Genomic DNA, 21634 nt, shown 5'->3' with positions numbered 1-21634 from the left:
TTTAAAAATGATATGTTAAATACTGTGTCATTAAAGTTAATTTTAACTTATAGTTGACACAAAAATTACAAAAAATAACCTCAAAATTATAAAAAATACCCAAAAATTATATATAAGTACCCTAGATAAAAATTAATATACATTAAGTCTTCCAAATTACATCTAAATATTAGGATACAATTATTGTTTCTTAGTCATATAAAATATCAAAATATGATTTTGACCAACCAGCAATTACTCTATTACAAATGCTGGTAAAAATACCAATAAATAATTAAAAAATGTTATATTTCTTCTAAAAATATCATATGAAAATATGCACAATTTAATATATATGATAATTTAAATTTTATTATTATTTACATGTCTTCACAAAAAATTTACAAATTAACTTTTGAGATTTAAATATTTTTTAGAAATTTACAATTTAATTAGTATATCTTATCTTTATAAACGAACATGTTTTTTTTTTTTTACACCAACTTTAAATTTTTGAAGAAAGGCTTATAAATTTTGAAGAAAGGCTTATAAATTATCACACTATTTAATAACATTCATTAATATTAATTGTTTTGTAAGATACTTTTTTTGGACAAATGTTTTATAGAATACTTATTTATAATTTTTGGGTTATTTTTTGTAATTTTTTGTTAGCTAATAATTAAAGTTAACTTTTTTAATATAAGAATGTGCAATGTGTCATTTTTAAATATTGAAGGAACAATTATATCATAAGATATCACTCAATTTTGAATGCATAATTGACAAGTGAAAATATCTTTAACCCTTATTTATAGATGATATGAAAATGACTTTTTCTTCCCCCCCTTTGACAAAGCTATATGATAGATAGTTATGTGAAAACCAAATCGAACCGAATGGTTTAATCACTACCCGTCAAACAAAATGATTTGGTCTAATCAATTAAACCAATTTAGCATTTAGATTGGATTGAGCTGGCTATTTTAAGAGAATTGGAGTTGACCTGAAAACTGGAGTAGGTCAATCGGATCCAAAACCAAAAAAATTAAATAACAAAAAAAAGAAAACCTAAGCTAAGTTGATGCGATTTTTTTCTCTAATCTCTAGTTTTATTCTATATTCTCTTCTCTAATTTATGATCTCTCCTCCACAACCCATGCTTAATCTCTAATCCATCCTTCAACCTTTGCCTTTAGTTTTAGCGATCCAATCTTTATTATCTAAATTGAAAACTCATGAGTCATGATATAACGTTATGTCTCCAACTTTAACATTTTACGTTAAAATCGCAAGCTTATACTAACATGTCTCCACCCCCAACTTCAGCGATTCAGACATTTAGTTTTTGACATTAAAATCCCAAGCACTATCAGCAAATTAATATTTTATTTATATATTTATATATATAAACATTATTTTTATTTAATTTTTATGTTATCGATTTAACTATTAATTTAATCCGTTGAATCATAAGAATTACAATTTGTTATTTTTTTTAGTTTAACTTCGGATCCAACCTTTAAAACATTGATGATAGATTTGAATTTTGTTAAACTTAGAAGAAAATTTGGTCAAAAAAAAACTAAGAAGAAAATTAAAAAAAAAACTTTTTGCCTTTACATAAATTCAAACTCGAATCTATATTAGTAATACGAAAGTGATATTTGATATTTACGTATCAAAAAGGAGCAAGATGTTCCCAACTTGTGTTGGGCACTTACACTGGCTCCTGGGTTGGTGTTGTGTTGTCTTAGTCTGACACATTCACAGTATAGGGATACAAATACAGTGCCAATACCCTCTCTACCCCTCCGTCTCCATTTCTCATTGACCTTTTCCCTTTCCCTACCGTTGTCCTGTGTGCTTCTTCCACCCTATCATTCTCTCTCTGCTTTGCTTCTGATCTCTGAGCTATGACACCTCCGGCGCCGTCTCTTTTCATCCTCCTCCTCCTCCTCCTCTTCCCCGTCATTATCACCTCCGCAACTCTACCTCCCTCTCCCACTCCGTCTCCCACTTCCTCTCCTTCTCATTCATCTCCTTCCTCTTCTCCTTCTTCTCCTTCTCCTTCTTCTTCCTCTTCCTCTCTCGACCCTAAGCAGCTCAGAGCACTCCAATCCCTCAACATCCCTACCTCCAAGGACCCTTGCTCCCACAATGCCACTCTCTGCGACTCCTCCAAACCCTTCCGCCACATCATCTCTCTCCGTCTCTCTAACTGCTCCTCCTACGTTGCTCTGTCCTACACCGCCCTCAAATCCCTCTCCACTCTTCAGTCTCTTCAGCTCCTCAACTGCCCCGTCACTCCCATTCGTTTCCCTCCTGAACTTATCGCCTCTCTTCGCTCCTTCACATGCGTCAAGAGCCTCCACAAGGTCTCTGGCGTCTGGCTCTCTCGCCTTGAGAACCTCACCGATCTCACCGTCTCCGATGTCCAGGTCAAGACTTCCGGTCCTTATGTTATACTTGGACGCATGAACAAGCTCAGGTCTCTCACCGTTTCCCGCGCCAATCTCACTGGTAACCTCCCCAAGTACATCCATTCAAATCTTACACATATCGATTTCTCTGGTAATCAGCTCAAAGGAAGCATACCCGCTTCCATTACCATGTTGGACGGTCTGGAATTCTTGAATCTCTCGTCCAATGCGCTCCATGGTGAGATACCTGCTTCTATGGGAAACTTGATTTCCCTTAAAAACCTTTCCCTGGCTTCAAATTCGTTCTCAGGGCCTATCCCGGGCTCAATATCGGCTATACCAGGTTTGGTTCACATGGATCTGAGTTCAAACCAGCTCAATGGGACGATTCCCAGTTTCATTTCACATATGAGGAACCTCAAGTATTTGAATCTGGCTAACAATAACCTTCGCGGGGTCATGCCTTTCAACTCGAGTTTTATCAAGAAATTGACGGTGCTCAAGCTTAGTGGCAACAGCAATCTGTGCTATAATCATACGGTCCTGTCTTCGAAGACGAAGCTTGGCATTGCTCCTTGTGATAAATATGGAATGCCCATGTCTCCTCCACCAGCAAAGGAGTCCTCTGCGGATGATAGCAGTGATTACAGTGACAGTGACGAGGATGATAATAGCCGCAAGAAAGAGCATCACCATGGCCCAAACAAGGTCGTTCTTGGTGTGGCGATTGCTCTTTCTTCCATTGTCTTTCTGATTATTTTCTTAATCCTCTGCTCAAAATGTTGTCGGTGAAGAAATTTAGGGTTCCTCGCTTTATAGTTTAGATTAGGACAATCGATAATTTATGTGGATCATTATTTGATATTTTTATTATACGCTGGAGGGTGTGTCCTGAGAAGAGAATTTGAAAGGGAAGATGAGAGGTGATTGTCAAAGCAAAGAAGGGAAAAAAAAGACATTGATCAATTCTTTTGGGTGGGTGTAAGAGTAGTGTTCAATAAAAGATGAAGATAAAAAATGTGAGTAACCATTAAGTTAGCTTTCTATTTTTAGCTGCTTAGATCAATTGCTTGTGCATTGCATGAAGTTTACTTTGAATTCCACGCCCTGTCACTGTATCATTTTCTGTTTTGGTCAAAAGGGAGAGGTATTGCGTGTAATATCTTGAAAGATAAATTTTACTTGTGCTATATGAGCTTTGATTTTTCACTCATTTCAGTTTCAGTGTGTCTTTTTTTTTCCCCCCCTTTTCTTGAATTGCGCTGCAGCGTTTAATCTTTCTCCTCTTTAATTTTGGTCATATATTTAGCTTTGCTGGAATTACATTGTGTTTATTTATGTTCTACACAAGCCGTAGAAGAAGAGTAGGCCATATGCAGCTTATACCAAATGGGAAGTCTGTCCTGCCATTCTTTTCATATGAGGCTTTGGTCTCCTTTGATTGTCAATTTAACATCCAAAATTTAAACCTAGGAATCGTTTTCATTTGTATGTCCAATATCTGCCTTTCTAATTGCCCTTGAAACCTTGGTTTTTGTTTTCGTTTTCATTCAGCGACGTTAGCCTTGTTAATCATAGTTGATGATTTGATTTGCTGAATGAAAGCATCATAATGAAAGCTTTTGGGTATGGATGTCTGGTTCGATAAAATGGTTCATACTATGATGTTGGATAACTACAGCAGTTGTCTCTTCTACACTTATTAGGAACCTAAATTAGCTTTCATTCAATTCTGTTCAAATCAGCTCAAATGAACTGCTGCATCTATGAACAAGCATTCGCCAAATATTCTGACCTTGTCCATAGGGAGCACTGTTCTTTACAAATTCTTCTGGTTCAAAATTGAACACACAGTTTCTGATGTTGTTCTGTTATCTGTTCTTTTGTTGTCTGTAGTCATTTTCAATGGCCATAATAAAAAGGTTTCAATCATCCACAAATAATGTTAGGCAATAATATGTCAATTCGAGAAGAGGAGAAGAAAGTTGGTAGAAGTGATGTGACTTTGATGTGTGTGTTAGGCATTACATTCGTGACCACTTAAAATATTATTTATTTGTTTCAATATCTATCTCCTGATTCTGGCAATATCCATAATTTCTGATTCAAATCATAATATGCCTCTTTATACCATTTGTCCACGTCAATCTTATAAACAAGACTCCTCCTTACATCTCCATTTCTTTTAATTGAGTTCTGATTAATATCACCTGTATATATAGTGACATCATATCTCCCAGCCAACAATTACATTTTTTCTTTTCGGGAACTTGGTGTTGTTTTATGAATCGGTGAAATAAATGTTCCTAATTTTTGGGCCAGTAAAGATGCTGCATGTGAATCAGAAAATTGCAAGTTCGGGTGGGTTGTATTCAGACAGTTTGCAGGTGGATTTCTTAAAGTTCATAAACATTAGAGCTGTCCAACTAATATTTTCTATATCCATTCAGATTCCTTCGTTATAATCTTTTACTTTGCATTGATGAACTTGGTTGTCATCATCTATCTACCTTCCTTAATCAACTGTCCATCCTGACTTGTTATTATATTAATTAATCCCAGTCTAAAGACAACAAAATTAAGTCTCCTGGCAATTGGCATGAGGCTACCTGACGCTGATCTTCAAGGATGCGTTTGGAAATTGAGAGAAATAAAGAAAAAGAAAAAAGTAAAGAGAGAGAGAGAGAGATGAGTGGGTTGTAGTTGAAGATTTCTCTGATTAGGACATGCTGGAGGTCCAGGGTTGGTGGATGTGGCGAATGATGATTACTCTACGGCGTTGCAAGGCGTGATGGTTGTAAGTACATGGTAATTAGATTCTTAGGGGCAAAAAGCAATTATTGGATAAAATTTAATGGTCGAGTTGACTTGGGCAGTATCAATTCATTGAGAATATCTTTTTTTTTTTTTTAATTTTTGACAAAATAATGCAACTAAGCTAACCACATCCACACTGAGTGGACAGCTAAAATTTATACCATAAGCATTTCCTTAACACAGAGAGAGAGGAGGGAAACCACATTGGATTTCAGAAAACTCTGTTTTTTGAAGTTTCATGTAACTTTTTGCAGTTTCACTCCGATGTGCATTTTATTAAGAAATTACTGGACAAAAAATGTTTTGTCCAAAAACCTGAGAAGGTATAGGGATAGGTTTACAAAGAAGGAAAACAAGAATTTGTAATGGTCATCCAACTTTTTTATCATCCTGGTATGAGAAGAAAATAAGGAAAGAAAAGTAAAAAAAAAAACCAAAAAAAAAAAAGAAAAAGACATTAGTGGATTAAAGGGATTAACCATTAGTGGCCTGTGAGGAAGCGGTTATATTTCCTATTAAACACACACACACACACACACACACAAAATATGGACGTGGCTGTGAAAAGTTCATAATGCACAGCTTTTTGCTTATAAGATGCCCTTGACATGTACAAAATCAGGTGGCTCATTCAGAGAACCTCTTGCGTGGCTTCCACATGCTATTATAACCCTGCTTCAAACTCAAGGCGCTGCGCCAAAATGCAATTTCCCAGTATTGCAATAGCACTTGTTTAACCATGTTTAAGTTGATTCCCCTGTCAAGATCGATAAGCATGGTCGCGTATCAGATGGAAATCAGAATCTGAAGGCAAACTGAGACTTCCATAAAATTATAATGCTCCCCCACTGTGAATCTGTCAGAGGCTTTTTCCAGTGGAAGTTAGATGGATCATCCATGATTGACAGAACATAGTACATTCCCATTTCCAACACAAGTATAGGACATGTAACATGCCTCTAATTCTACATATGTATGGCCATCCTTAACTCCTCTAAATTGAATGCCTCCATTGATTCACCAGAAACCTCTGCAAGAGCAGATACCTTCTTTAAAATGGTGAAACCGATTAGAATCTCTTAAGACAATCTCCCTCTTGGTTGTCTTGGACATGAACTTGGCCATCTCATGGCAGTCACCACAAACTCGTAGATTCTTGGTAACCCTAATTGTCTTTCCAGGTGGTAAATTTAATATACCAAATGCCATGGCTAATTTCTCACTGTGCCCACATAGAGCCACTTCTTTCTCCATATCATTTGCATTTATCAAGGCATACTTCATATTTGGAGAATACCCTTCATTCTTCATTTTTATTCTGAGTTTCTTCAGCAGTGAGTCTATCCTTTTAGCTTGAGGGTGTGAAGCATTCCCAGCGACAAAAATATTAAATTTTCCCTTGACCTCTATCCAACTACACCCCGGACTCTTTTTAAGTCCCTTTTTACCAATCCTCTCCCTCAACTTTTTCACTTTTTCCCATTTTTCTGCCTCTGCGTAGATGTTAGCTAGAAGAACATAATATCCTGTGTTCTCTGGTTCTAGCTCAAAAACACGCTCTGCAGCTTTTTCTGCTAGATCCACATCATGATGAATCCTGCATCCACAAAGCAAAGCACCCCAAATAGTAGCGTCTGGTTTAATTGGCATTTTCTCAATGAACTTATATGCCTCAGATAGTTTTCCAGTACGAGCGAGGAGATCCACCATGCATGCATAGTGTTCCAACTTGGGCTCAACATTGCACTCACATTCCATGGAATTGAAAAATTTCCATCCTTCGTTTAGTAATCCAGAATGACTACAAGCATAAAGTATGGAAGTGAAGGATATCTCATCTGGTTCAATACCTGAACTCCTCATCTCTTTAAAGGTAGCAATTGCTTCATTTCCAAACCCGTGCATGCCATAGCCAGCAATCATAACAGTCCACGATATTAGATCCTTTTCAGGAATCTTGTGGAAGAGCAATTGTGCAAGAACCAGTGACCCACACTTCACATACATATCAAGAAGTGCATTGGAAACATGAGGATCAGAAGAATATCCATTTCTCAAGATGTGCCCGTGTATCTCTTTGCCTCTCTCAAGAGCTGCTAGGCTTCCACAAGCTGGAAGGACACAAGCCATCGTAATGCTATCAGGTCTTGATTCTGTTTGCATATCAGCGAAAAGTCTAAGAGCTTCATTGGGAAGACTATTTTTTGAGTAACCTCCAATCATGGTGTTCCACGAAACAATGTCCTTAAGTGGAATTTCAGAAAAGACCATATGAGCTTCCTCCATGCTTCCACATTTTGCATACATATCCATTAGAGCATTAGAGAGAGAGAGGTTGAAGCCCATGTTCTTTCTGATGTATTTGTGTACTTCCCTACCTTTTTCTAATGAGCTGCTACAAGCACAAGCATGAAGAATGCTTGTCAACGTATAACTGTCTGGCTTAACATGTTCACTTTCCATTTCATTGAATAACCGAATAGCATCATCATTTAAGCCTCCTCGCACATAAGCAGCTATCATTGAAGTCCATGAGACAACAGTTTTTTGACCCATTTTTTTGAAAACTTGAATCGCATCATCTAAATCACCACATTTTGAATACATGTCTAGTAAAGTATTGCTAAACATGATTTCCCTATCAAAACACGATTTTGCCCCATAACCATGAAGGGCTCTACCTAATGAAAGTTCACCAATATTTGCACAAGCTACTAGAACGTTAACCAATGTAGCCAAATCCACGTTAACCCTTGAAATCAGCATCTGAATGAAAACCTCGAGTGCATTTTCGGATAAACCGTTCTGAACAAATCCACTTATCATAGAGTTCCATGAGATAACATCTCGGTCATCCAATTCATCAAACAACTTGTGTGCACTCTCAACTCCCCCGCATTTAAAGTAAGCCGCAATAAGAGAGTTAGCCACAATATTATGAGAACCAAGGCCCAATTTATAAACATAGCCATGTGCCGTTTCACAATCTCCTACCTGTCCCAAAGCAGCAAGACACTTCATAATACAAGAAAATGTATGAGAATTCCCTTCAATGCCCAGGTTCTGCATTTTCTTAAACAGATATATACTCTCCCGATGTTTGCCGATTTTTGCGTGTTCATACATCATAAGGTTCCAGAGAAAAACCTTATCATTAAGGATCTGATCGAAGATCCGTCTCCCTTCTCTTAAATCTCCACAGTTCACATACATGAAAACTAGTTTTGCACCTAAAATCCCTTCAATTACAATGCCATTGGAAGAGATAATCGAATGAACCCGTTTACCATCTTGCAAAGACTTACGCTTAGCACACAGCTGCAAAATAGAACAATAAGTCTCCAATTCAATCTCGGATTTTGCTGACCTACCGACTAAATCTACGGCACTTTTGAGATCACCCACTTTGCAGAATTCGCAAATTTTGGCATTCACATCCATGTTCGTGACGTCTGCGGTCTTCACAAGCAGGGCAGAGGGACCAACACTCGTACGAGAAACCTCGAAATTTGAATAGACCAGACATGGTCTTGAAGATTGTCCGAATAAAATGAAACAATTTGGAGATTCCGCGCAGATTACCTTATTTTTAGGGCTTTCATAATAGGATAGGGAAGTGCCAAAGTTTGGCAAGCTCTTAGTCATGGTCAGCATTGCTTTGTTCCTAGGTCTGGGAAGAGAGCGAAGGCAAATTACACTGCATGTTACAGACGAAACGATAAACCAACGACATGAAGCAGCTGATTATATTTCAATTTTACTGTCATTTAATAATATGGCAAAATTAATTTGCAGCCCTTCTGACAGAGCCCCGAAGGAACGAGCCCATATAGGCCTCGCTATTAAGAGTTCAAACCTATTAAGTTCAATTATTTTAAAATTGATTATTTTTTAAAGTTTGATTTTTATTCTATGGATTTAAGGTTTGGCAGTAAGTTCTTGTTACTTTATTCTACTTTTTTTTTTTTTTTTGGAAAACCATTTTGATAGTACTCAACAACTTATCGTTTCCCTCCATTTTTAATTTGGCATCTCTACTATTTTTGCTTTTATTTCCCTCCTCTATGTTTCATCCATTAGATGCGTTAAACCCTCTGCGTTTGGAAATCACTCGAGGGTCTTATGGAACACAAAAAACGTTAACTTTAAAGCCAGGAAAATTCGAAGGCAACTAGTGCTAAGGTCATCTTTCACCAAAGAGCATCCTTCATCAGAGAGCTTCGACTTGATCTTCATTCAATAGAGGGCAAGAGGGAAATTAAAGATCTCAATTCCCCATAGAGAGTGGATGCAGACATTAGGGATCTGAGTTCTACAAAAAGCAACTGGACAATTCAATTTCATCTTCATATGATAGGGTTCAAATAGCTCCTTAATAGTTTCTTCGTATAGGTTCATTCGAAATACATACTTGCCTTGATTCGTCTGTTATAGAACGCCCAATGTCCAAACTACATCTTTGTCTGAATAGTTGCTTTGATTCAAATAGGGACAATATAGTAATGTGCCGCTTGGTTGGGACATAGTGGTTAATTTCATCTTTAGTATTATTTTTCTAGTACATCAAATGAAGAAGGGCAAAAGTGTAAAAATGTCTTCAAACCTTTTTTTTTTAAAGAACGTCTAGTATCCTAAAATTTTTTTTTTAAAAAATAATTTTGTCTTGAAACTCTCCAAAATGATGCAATATTGCCCTGCCATTAAATTTGATTAATATTGATTGCTAAATAATTTTTTTGACCAACTAAGGTACATGTGTCATGTTGAGTTGGATAGTTGATTAATAAAAAATAAAAAAAATAAATCAGACATGGGAGCTATCGCCACCAAATCTCAAAACCATTATTCACCACCTCTATATGACTGTCACCATTGCTAGAAAATTTAGATCAAAGAACATACACTAGCTTAGAAATCTTGCTCATCTCTGTAAATCTGCTCATAAAAAGATTTGGTTTTTAGCACCAACTCATAAATCAAAAGCAAAATAAAGTGTCCTAAATAACAAATCAATAGCCCATAAAGGAAGAAAATAGACAAAGAAGTTGTTCCTCGAAGGAAAGCTCTTCCTATGGTTCAAAAACAAATATCTAGAGCAATTGAGACTCAAATTTAGACCCAAATTCATCCATAAAAAGAAGCAAGGTGATAACAAAGTGATAACAAATATCGTACCCAAAATCTTAAAATGAGAACCAAAGTGATAACAAACTCTAAACTTAAATATGGACTTCAAATTCAATGAATAACAAAAAGAAACGTCGAACTAGTGATAATGAAGTTTTAGGTGAGAATCTGAAGTGATCTAAAATTTTTGACTCCAAATCGAATTTACCCAATAAATGATAACCTTGAATGCTTGAGAATCAACAACAATGCCATCTTCCTTCAATGATGTGTGAGAGTCAACAACGACACCATCCAAAAGCTTGATTCAATTCGAGGAATTTTAGTTGAAGATTTAAGGATTCAAGGTAGCCCTTAGTTGGAGATTCTCCTTCCCTCAACAATTCCATCCAAGCTTGATTGAAGATTTAGGAATTTTAACTTGATTCAATTTAGGGATTAGATCATCAGATTCTCTTCATCAAGGTTATGTATCATTGACAAGGTCAAAGGCTTTTTCACCCTTGATGTCTTAGATAAGGTTTCCTTCTTCAAGGATGGCAACGAAGTGTCTGAGGTTTTAAGCAATGGAGGTCTTTATTGATAGTAGGAGGGGACGCTCACAAGAGAAGAAGAAGAAGCAAGAAAAGACGATTGAAGAAAGCAAGAGGCCACATGTTTCTTTTTTAAATATTTTCAAAAGCAAGGTGTCTGCCACTTGTAAGTCAAGTCAAACAAACAAGAATAAATGGTCAACCCTGATACTATATGAAACTAAAGGAAAAGTTCCAAAGCATCTTTGCCTTTTTATCCAATGAAAAAATGGACCCTAAAACGAAAATATTTGTTAAAAATATATGTTACTTCTGCCACAAACTTTTGCTTTTCAATAAGGAATTAAAAACTATACAAATAAGATAAGTGCAAGTTTCTTCAATAGTATCTCTTCACAGGTAACTTTGTCATTTCATAACAAGGTTATGATGTTCTGTGATGCCCACAAAAATTAAGAGACACCGTAAATGTTCAGGTCGCAATTGAAGCTAGCGGTAAATCAAGGTCGATCTCTTAAGAAATTAATTAAAATGGTGATTAGGCATTAAACTTTTAAATTCATTCACGTTAAGCTAATAAAACTAGAGATTCATTTTAGAATAATTAAAATGAAAATATTAAAATTGATTAATTAGAATAACTTTCAATCCACAAACAACTCAAGTCAACAACAACAACAACAACAAGCCTTTATCCCACTAGGTGGGGTCGGCTACATGGATTGCAAGACGCCATTGTACTCTATCATTTATTAAGCTTTTAGGAATATTATTAATTAAGAGATCGCGTTCAACAACTTCCAAGAGTGTTCTCTTAGGCCTTCCTCTACCTCTCTTAATCAGACTCAAAGTTATATGTTCCACTCTTCTCACTGGTGCCTCCTTGGTCTTCTTTGTACATGCCCAAACCATCTCAACCGATTTTCTACCATTTTTTCCTCAATAGGTGCCACCCTAACTTTTTCGCGTACGCGCTCATTTCGAATTTTATCTTTACGTGTATGTCCGCACATCCATCGTAACATTCTCATATCTGCTATTCCAACTTTATGTTCTTGCTGTCCCGTTAGAGCCCATCATTCACTACTATATAACATTGCCAGTCTGATAGCAGTGCGATAAAACTTTCCTTTAAGTTTATTAGGTACCTTACGATCACAAATAACTCCTTTAGCTTTTCTCCAATTAAACCACCCAGCTTGAATTCTATGTGAAATATCTCCACTGATTTCGCCATCATTTTGAATAATGGCTCCCAAATATCTAAACAACTCAAGTCGACCAAGAGAAAAATATTCTAGAGTCCTAACCCATGAGTTTTGATAATCTGAGAATCTAAATTAATCCAAAATATCTTCTGATTACTAAGAATCCTAATTAATTCAATTAAAGAAAATTATTACCTTAATTAATTAATTGCATTAGAAACCCTAACCCATGAGAATTACCTAGGTCCATTAGATACATTCTTATTCTAATAGAAAATTAGTTAAACTAATCTTAGGCTACTAGTTCTCAAAGTCTAGTTTAAGTCTCCTCTTTCAAGATTCAACCCAAATGCCCAAATCTCACCTAGTGGTGGCCAATCACTAAACAAAAACAAAATAGCTCAAGAACAAGTAATCAAAACTTCATTTCTCAACAACTAAATGGTAAATCCAAGGTTATTTAAGCAAATAGGTTTATAGTCCTCTAAAACAAGAAGATTTAGCTACACAGAGATGAAATGAAAACTGTAACAGCACAAACAAAATTTGAATCTATCAACATAAAGGAAAAGAAGGGAAAACACTGAAAAACTAAGATAGAATGAAGATTTTCTCCACTTCTTCTTGATCCCAAGCTTCCAAGACTTCTCCTCTTGCTCTCTTAGGGTTTTCTCCAGTTGTAATAGCTGAAAGGTGCCTCCTCCAATCCAGAAAGGCGAGTTATGTAGGTTAATTTTGCACAAAAAATGAAACTGTGTGTTTTTGCATTTTTATCTGGTGCCATGTCACTAGTAAGCAATTCTGAAAATTCTGACAGTGCACAGGAACTTTTGCTTTTATTTTGTGGACTAAAAAGCACTTTTTTCTTATCTTCTTTCTCGTTCTTACTTTGATGTAGACATACCCTACCTATCCATAATTAATAAATATGAGTATAATATTTACTTACTTTAATTTTTATCATTTTAAACAATTTCCTTAAAAATATTAAAATAAATCCACATGAAGAACTTAATTAATTTTTCTTTATAAAAGTAAGAAAGTGTTTCTTTTTTCCATTGATGACTCTCAAAATATAACAAAAAACATATTAATTATAATACAAAATAGGGAGTCATCATTCTGTCATCATGCAAAACTTGTGCATATGTGAAATCTTATAATTGAAATGGAATATAACTTTGGCATAGTTTTTGTCTTTTTGAAGTGTTTGCTATCAACTTTTCTATCAAAATCTTGTTTCTTCAATACATGATTTTTTTCTCAAAAAAAAAAAGAAATATGTATAGGTTAAGTTTCCATTGACCAACTAAATACTTAGCAAAGGAACTGTGCTTAATTTTGCCTCAATATACTGTTTCTTAAGAATTAATTCTAGTGCAACAAGTTTTCTCATAGTTTCACTTCAATTTGTAGTGTTTGTGCACTTTGGAATTGTTCTAACTGTAATGTCGTGGTCTAATAGGTACTCAAATTTGAATTTAAATTCATCTCCATTTGTGAAGCTACCTAAGCTAGTTCCTAGAGGAAAGATAATTCTAATGCAGACTTTTGGTGGTTATGGATATGTAGTTCTTTCTGACTTGCTTGAGAACTTTCAGGGCCTTTAAAAGATTTAAATTCAAAGCCTTGAATTATTACATGCATTGTTGTAATTTTCTTTCTCCATTTCTTCTTGGTTTAAAGCCTTGAATTATTACATACATTGTTGTAATTGCCATCCTATTAGTCTTGGTATATAGAATAGAATAGAATGAAGTTGTATGTAATGAGATTATATTTCTTCGAACATATTTAATGTAGTTGATTGATTAAATTTGGATTCCTGACTTCTCCGCATCTATCATTAGTGTGCAATGACTCTTGAAACTACCAAGAAGAGAATGAAGAAGACAAAGATAAATTGAAACAAGAGAATGAAAGCATGGAAGAAGAGAAACAACATTTGAAGGAAGACAAAGAGCACCTCAAAGAAGAGAATGAGAGCACAGAATGAAGAGAACTTGAAGAGCTTGAAGACTATTGTTTATGAGGTAATGTAACGAAGTTTTATGGCTAAGTTTAAAAGTAGAGGAATGTAATGAAATTGCATAGGTAAACTACTTTGTCTTCTAGTATTTTTTATACTGAAAGTAGTTGAATATAAAGTGGGTAAATATACCATTGTTTTTATAATTTATGAAACCATTATCATGGAATCAAGATGAGCTTTGGTGTTACTCTCTTTTGTCACTTTTGTTGTCATTTTCTTCTTTTTATTGCTGCTATATAATTCCTTGTTTGTCATTGTTGTTGTCACTTAATAAATAAATAAATAAATAAATATATATATATATATATATATGTTTTACCTATTAGTGCCACACAAAAGTTGCTGGTGATGTGCAAAATGCATTAAAAATCTTGCAGTTATATTGTTAAACTTGCTATCACTTAAGCAATTTGCTGCCATGGGATCCATTCTGTTAGTAGAAATAATATATTTTTGCTGTCATGATATTATATGTTTGTAGAGGTAGGGATTAAAATGCTAGGACTACATTTTGAATGTAAAGAAAGGGAGAATAATAAAAGATCCCACTCATGAACTACAAAGTAATGCTCAATACAATTTGAAATCATTTAATAAACCTCATAAAATAAAACCATAAAAAGCCTAAAGATCTAAAAGAGCACTTGGATTGTAATACATCTAGTAAGCTATTTCCAAAAAAATACCAAAATAAAATAAGGTTAAAATAACAATTTGTCCCTAATGTTTTTTCTAAGGCATACATATTATCCTAAAGTATTTAAAGGCACAATAATACCTCGATGTTTTTAAAAAAAAAACCGTACAAGTTTGCTCTGCCGTGATTGAGCTGTTACTTTAACCATTTCACCGTCAATTTTGTATTAGTAGCTACGTCACTTGCCACATTTGATATGGTTATTTAAAAAAATTTAAAAAAAATTAAAACATCTTTCTTCATAATCTCTCTCCCACTTTCAGATCTAAATGCTAATAAGAGGCAAACATTAATCGTACAACATCCAATAAATTGAAAAAAAAAATTAACAAGATTCCAGAAAAATGAGCACATTCAATCCTAGAAACCTAAAGTAGACTTGTATTCAAAAAGTGAGAAATCAAGAAAACAATAAGTTTAACATAACAACAAGCCATTGAAAATCTAAATCCTAAAAAACAGCTTTAATCAATACTAATAAGCCAAAATGAGCAGAACCATAAAGGAAGTAATGAAGAAAGAATTGGATTAGTTATAAGAAATTTGGGAGCTTTAAGTTATATCTACTTTGGTGAAAGAACTAAGGTAGTTACCTATTAATCTCTATTAGAACTCTCTACTCTCCTACTCTCTCTCCCCCCTCATTTGCTTAAGCTTCTTCTATTGATGCTGAAGGGAAAATACAACAACAAGTAGACAACTTTATTTTGGGTTCATATAAATTTGAGAGAAAGCAAGTGGGAAAAAAGTGGGTTCTTCATAGGAAAGAAATGAAATTAATTGAACTGAAGAAGAATCAGTGCCTTCATAGATAGGGAATAAAGGAAAAAATGCAAAGAAAGAACTGGTCCTATTTAGCTTCGTCTATACGGACACAACAAATACCTAGGGGCTATAGTCGACTATGCCTCTGGCCACAGTTTTCTACTTCAAGTTCATTCGTTCCACACAAACCTTAGTTTTCCCTTAGCGTCATCATCTCTCCAACTAATCCCAATTAGCACGCACACAAAGATTTCCTACCTCTTTTAGCTATCGTCGCTAGTCATCACCTTTGCTATATAGTCTAGTGGTCCTATGTGTTGAAGTAAGCCAATTAGACTTAGTCGTGATTTTGTACTCTTATAGGACCATAATGAAGGTAGAAAGAGTGATGCTAACTCATCAAAATCTAAATTTAAAGGACTTAGGAAATCTAAAGGCAAAGAGGCTGAAGAAGAATGGGTAAAGAAGGAATGAAATAATCTAGAGAAAATATTATGATGTGGATACTAGGTAGATGGACATATAAGATATGGCACGCCAGATAAGAGATTGATGAATAAAGCACTAGTCTTAATAGTCAAAGTAATGGTTCAGTCAAGACAAGGCAGATTTGTGTGATTTTGAAAAATGTCTACAAAATCTCCAAGTTAGACTAACAAGGTTACCTTTACTAATCCTCTTTAAACACCAAACATCAATATAATTATTAGATTTTTCAATTTACACAAATAAGACCCTAAGTTTTTAAAGTTTTCTCAAAACTAACAACTCATCTTTACAAGTATAAATCAGAGTTAAATTAGTATGTGGAAACATAGGACCTTGATAAAAGTAAAAACACTTGAATAAAAGTTAAAAATAGTCATTCAATGTAACAGAGGGGCATGAATTGTGGCTTGACACACATGTACCACAACCTGTGTGCTTTTGTGCCATGTGTGCTGTTCAGGCACCATGTACTACGATGCATTGCATGGTTTTAATAGCAATATTGTTGTTAAATGATAGCAACTGAGGCAAACTTTTGACACATTTCATTTCTCCGTCTAATGTCTGATTGAAGCGAACTAAGTATCTATAGAGAGCTTTCTCCTAACTTTAACTAATGGCTTTGATTTCACAATCAAATTATTTCTCAATTAAAAGTTGGACACTCATTTTAAAAATTCACCTTTTTTTACAATTTACATATAACTTGAGTGCCAAAACTTACACTAAAAGCTAAAAGTTACAAACACTACTCAAACCACACTCAATGGATCGAAATGGACCTATACAATATACCACATCACTAACATACGACATAAACACATCATTGTTCAACCCCTTAATCACAAAAATAGAAAGACCTCCAATCACAACTTTTATCAATTAATCATTATAATTCAAGTGCCATATACAACTCTTACTCTATAGATCTCAAAATCAGTACATATGCACCATAGGGCCCAAAACACACAATATAGTTTAACAAAACATATTGTGCAAGTATGACACAGTCATGAATTCTCCCTAGTTGGCAACATCATTAGAACTATACATATAACAAAACCAGAGTAAATGAGGCCTATTAATTTTAGAATCATAGTCATAGGCCTCAATTTGTTTTCCTCATTCGTGTCTTGATGAGCTAGTTCTTGTAATATTAAAGATAATGAAGTGAGTACAACTACTCAGTAATTAAGGTCCCTCTAACTTATAGTAATACATGTTAATCAATTTAAATGTAAGTGGTAAGCATATCATATTCGAATCATTTAACACATTCAAGAGCACAATTCAAAATTCACATTCATAATAACACATGCTCATGAGATAAGGGTTTTATAATATAATTTCATATAAAAATGAGACTAATCACATGATTTGTTTTACTAGGGTCACAATACAAACAATCATTTACCCTTTTATCACTATATGCATAACCACACCTCCTTTATATCCTCCTAATGCCTCTAATACTAAACTATGGGCTATAACACATTAGGATCATATATAAACTAGGACTACCCTAGCCAAACACACGTTAGAGGTTATTTAACCAAGGTTTCTCAACTTACTTATAGGTCATAATTTTTCTTATTTCTCATACTATGAGATGTCATTCTCCTTAGACTAACTTCTTTATTAAACAAGTGGATAACTAGCTTGGTTTGAATCCCTCTTTGAATGTAATGTCATTACCAAACACACAGAACACCAAACACGGACAATGTTATAACAACTAAGATTACCTTAATCCCATTAATAGTTATCATAACCCAAATGTTAAAGAATATTTGAGAAAAATAGGATCTTAAGAAAACCCTTTTTAAGATCGTTTGAGCTCAAACTATAGTTTAAAACCAAGTAAAATAATAGAAACATAGGAAATTCATCATGCTATAAAAATAATAGACGACATAATATTTTTAGCCACATAGGTATAGTGCATTGTGGCATAATGCATTGTTTGCCGTAAAAAACTGCACAGAGGGAAATGCCCCTCTTTATTCGCGATAGCTCTCCGGGCCAACTTCTAAAGCATGCCATTTTACCGTCCGATATCCAATTCAAGTGATTCATGTGTCCACACTAGCTCTTAGAGCCACCTAGCTATTGGCACTGGTCCCATACCCAAACATTGATCCAAAAGAGCTATGGACACCCAAACCTAAACTGGTTTATTTTCATTAATAAATTACAAACAAGGTGCCCAAACCTCCAAACCAAGTGCCAATCATTGTAGAACCACTTGGACCAACTCAAATGGATCAAAACAACCTATTCAAACATTCAAATCACAACTACAATAGTCCAGACAAGATTTGACACCTAAAACCCTAATTTCAACGTAAATTTCACTAGGGGTAATAATTTCTCATAAATAATCCAATGGCCAATCTATCACATAAATCAATACAAAACTAACACTTGTACTAATGTCTCGACCTCTCACAGCTATTACAACACAGATACACAAACCCAGGCTGAGATATCCACGGTTCACAATAGAATTCATGCAAGTGCATTACAAAACCATATATATCCTAAGTTGGCATATGCATTCAATATTCATTATAAACCAAAATAAATGAAAGGACTATACAACTTAAAGCCAGTCCTCTCAATGCTCAGTTGCACCTTCCTTTCCCTTGCCCCTATCAAAACCTTCACATGAAAAATGTAACTACAAGGTGAGTTGAGAACTCAATACCTAAATAGTCTAAGCAACTACTCGTGTGTGAGAACAGTTTGTACGTATGTGAAGTAGCATAGTAAATCATATAACATGTCTCATAAATCCAAACATATGATTATAATATGATATGCATGATTAACACATCACATTATATCCTCTTTATGTCTTTCAACTGAATCTGTGGGTTGAAAATTCAATAAGACCAAGTCTATGTGACTAGACTAGCCCCAAGCTCACCATTAATAGGAGGTAGCCTCGACCACGAGTGCCTTTGCCTACTATGAACCACAAATTTTCCTTGTTCATAAATACTAGGGGTGTCGATGCCTAATCTACCACTTGTAGTACTAGGACTTCCAAACAATGTAATACTGAGCACCAGGGCCCCCACGACATCAGTGTACTATATGAATTTTCAAACAATGTCCAGACAACATACTAAAGTGAACTCCCACCCTCTTACAATGATCATGCCAACATGCTTAATGCATTCAGTATATACTTATAACATATCAATAATCACAAATGCTCCATTCCACATATACCAAAGAATTTCGCAAGTAGTTATACATAAAAATAGCATTTACACTTCAAATACTAAAATATTAAAATAACTTTTCATTTCACTTCACATAACTTCACAATCATAATTTCATATTATTATTAGGCTAGTATCAAACCAAAACATTACTTTTAAATCAAACACACTGCTATCTAAATACACAAAAAGAAAGATTAGACAATCCAGTTACCTTAACTCTTTTGTCACTAAAAGGGTTACCGTGGTTAACTAACGACTCCACACGCGTCCATTGGCACCACAATACTAGATCAAAGGTTAATCTATACAATTAAATCCTTAATTGTCAAATTCCTACACTAATCACCTCATTTTATAATATAACTAAGGTACCTATTATGCTTAAAACCTCAATTTAGCCCTAACAATCCTTCCAACACATTACATTAACCCTATTCAACATCCTAACACATAAACAACACCATTATATTACCCACATTATCCTTTATCTTCTAATTTCTACCTAGGGTCTGTCCAAAACCTAACTAATAACTCTAAATCACTATATAATCCATAAATCTAGATTTACAGGCTTGATTTAACTCCTAAAGGCCTTAACTAAGGTAATTCCATTACGTAAGAAAACATAAAATCAAAGCCCCACAATACCTAAATCATCAAAAAGTTTAATATAGGGAGAAGGAGAAGTGTAGGAAGCTTACCCAAAGCTAAATCTTGCTCTAAATGCTTCCAAAGTAGTCCAAAGGTCAAGCCTTAGTAGCCTTAAGAGTCACCTCCAATGCTCTCTCAATACCTTTCTTTCTTTCTTTGGTTTTCCATTTGATCACGTATCTGATATACGCAATGTGCATGCACCGCAATGCATAGCATAGAGAACTCCACACATATTTTGAATCTCTCTCCATGCCATGGCCTGCTCGTACTCTGATCTAACCCTCTTTTAAGGCTATTTAAGGATCCATGAGCTACATTAGTCTCCCTAAAACATTATTAACCAAAAATTTACTTAATTTTGTCTAAAATACCCTTATAAACATTGAAAATTCTTGAAGTTGAAATCCATGATGTTATATTGAACCAGTGTGATAGTCCCTCATTAAATAAGTGGAATAATGAATATATTAAATCCATGCAAACCATCGAGCTCCAATGATAGCCTTACAATGTAGGTTTTTATCTCTTACTCTTCATCTTAGGTGAACTCCCACCTCTCATGATCATGTGATGCAAAGCAATGCAACATTTCAAGGCATGCAATTACTCATTGTTCAAGCATGCATAATATCATCATCATTATACTCATCTCATAACTGAATATCACATTAACACATAAAATTGACTCATTGAACTCCACGCTACTTTACCTTATTAAACTCCTCAACTACATATTTTGTTGAACTCCACAAAATCACATCATTGAACTCTAAAGGAAAAACACATCATTAAACTTTACAAGATCATTATGGCAGATTTTCAAGTAACTCATGACACACTTGCATTTCATTCAATTTCACACATTTCAATTGTCAAGACTAACTTAGTAAATCAATTAACACATAAAAGCATAAGAAAGAATTCTCCCATTTATCTCAAATCTTTAAGAGGTTAAAGGTTTTACCTCTCAAATACATACTCTTAAAGCTTTCACGAAACTTGAATGATGCCAAATATTCTCACTCCATAATTAATCACAATATAATTCATCAATATCTCTTTTTAGATAAATTGTACTATTAACTCAAACACTTCTTCACTCCTAAGATTTAATCTCTTCTCATTTAAGGGTACCCTTTAGGCTTCTTAACTTCCTTTAGCTCACATTAACCTCATTGAATTCTTAAATAACTATTAATGGAGTCATATTGCCCCAACCACCTCATTAATGGTGGATTTTTATTCATTTATGGCCCCAACCAACCAAAAACACTTGGAGTAAAAAATGTTAGGTTTAGATAGCTCAATCAACTTTCATTAACTCTATTTAGGTCAATAGGTTCAGATCCATAGCCTTTATGGACCTAAAATTATTTTTCTCAACCAAATCCTAACTTCCTAACTAGAGAAAATGGAAGAGAATGAGATATTCAAGCTTTAAGAACGTGTTGAAAGCTCTAAAACACTCTCAATGCTTTAATTCTTCAAACCCTGGTGGAGCTCTTTCATTCCTCCTTCGCTTCTCTATTGTTTCTCTTAGTTTTTTACCAATTTTTGCATATAAATTCTACAGATTTATCACTGTGCACTATGACACCTATCCCCACATGCCGTTGCATATGACATAAAGAAGGTCTTCTTCTTCAGATGGTATTGTGAGCTGCAACATCTTGTGCA

General features: G+C 34.6%; 2 protein-coding genes across 2 annotated transcripts; one reads left to right on the top strand and one right to left on the bottom strand.

Moving 5' to 3' along the window:
• The first annotated feature begins 1757 nt into the window (after positions 1 to 1757).
• Positions 1758 to 3615, top strand: LOC129306548 (receptor-like protein 51). Its single transcript, XM_054947205.1, has one exon. It carries the CDS (start codon positions 1896 to 1898, stop codon positions 3192 to 3194), a length of 1299 nt encoding a protein of 432 aa, XP_054803180.1. The 5' UTR covers positions 1758 to 1895; the 3' UTR covers positions 3195 to 3615.
• A 1913-nt stretch (positions 3616 to 5528) lies between these two features.
• LOC129304403 (pentatricopeptide repeat-containing protein DOT4, chloroplastic) lies at positions 5529 to 8979 on the bottom strand. The gene has a single exon (XM_054944040.1). It carries the CDS (start codon positions 8871 to 8873, stop codon positions 6237 to 6239), a length of 2637 nt encoding a protein of 878 aa, XP_054800015.1. The 5' UTR covers positions 8874 to 8979; the 3' UTR covers positions 5529 to 6236.
• Between the last annotated feature and the right edge of the window lie 12655 nt (positions 8980 to 21634).

This window comes from Prosopis cineraria, unplaced genomic scaffold, assembly GCF_029017545.1.
Source record: "Prosopis cineraria cultivar Desert tree isolate PC_DT_omini unplaced genomic scaffold, ASM2901754v1 PC3, whole genome shotgun sequence".
NCBI classification, from domain to species: Eukaryota; Viridiplantae; Streptophyta; class Magnoliopsida; order Fabales; family Fabaceae; genus Prosopis; species Prosopis cineraria.
This window is presented reverse-complemented; position numbering and strand designations above follow the sequence as displayed.

Excerpts from the sequence above, each read along its gene's own strand:
- LOC129306548 (XM_054947205.1), top strand. The coding sequence starts at position 1,896 with ATGACACCTCCGGCGCCGTCTCTTTTCATCCTCCTCCTCCTCCTCCTC.
- LOC129304403 (XM_054944040.1), bottom strand. The coding sequence starts at position 8,873 with ATGCTGACCATGACTAAGAGCTTGCCAAACTTTGGCACTTCCCTATCC.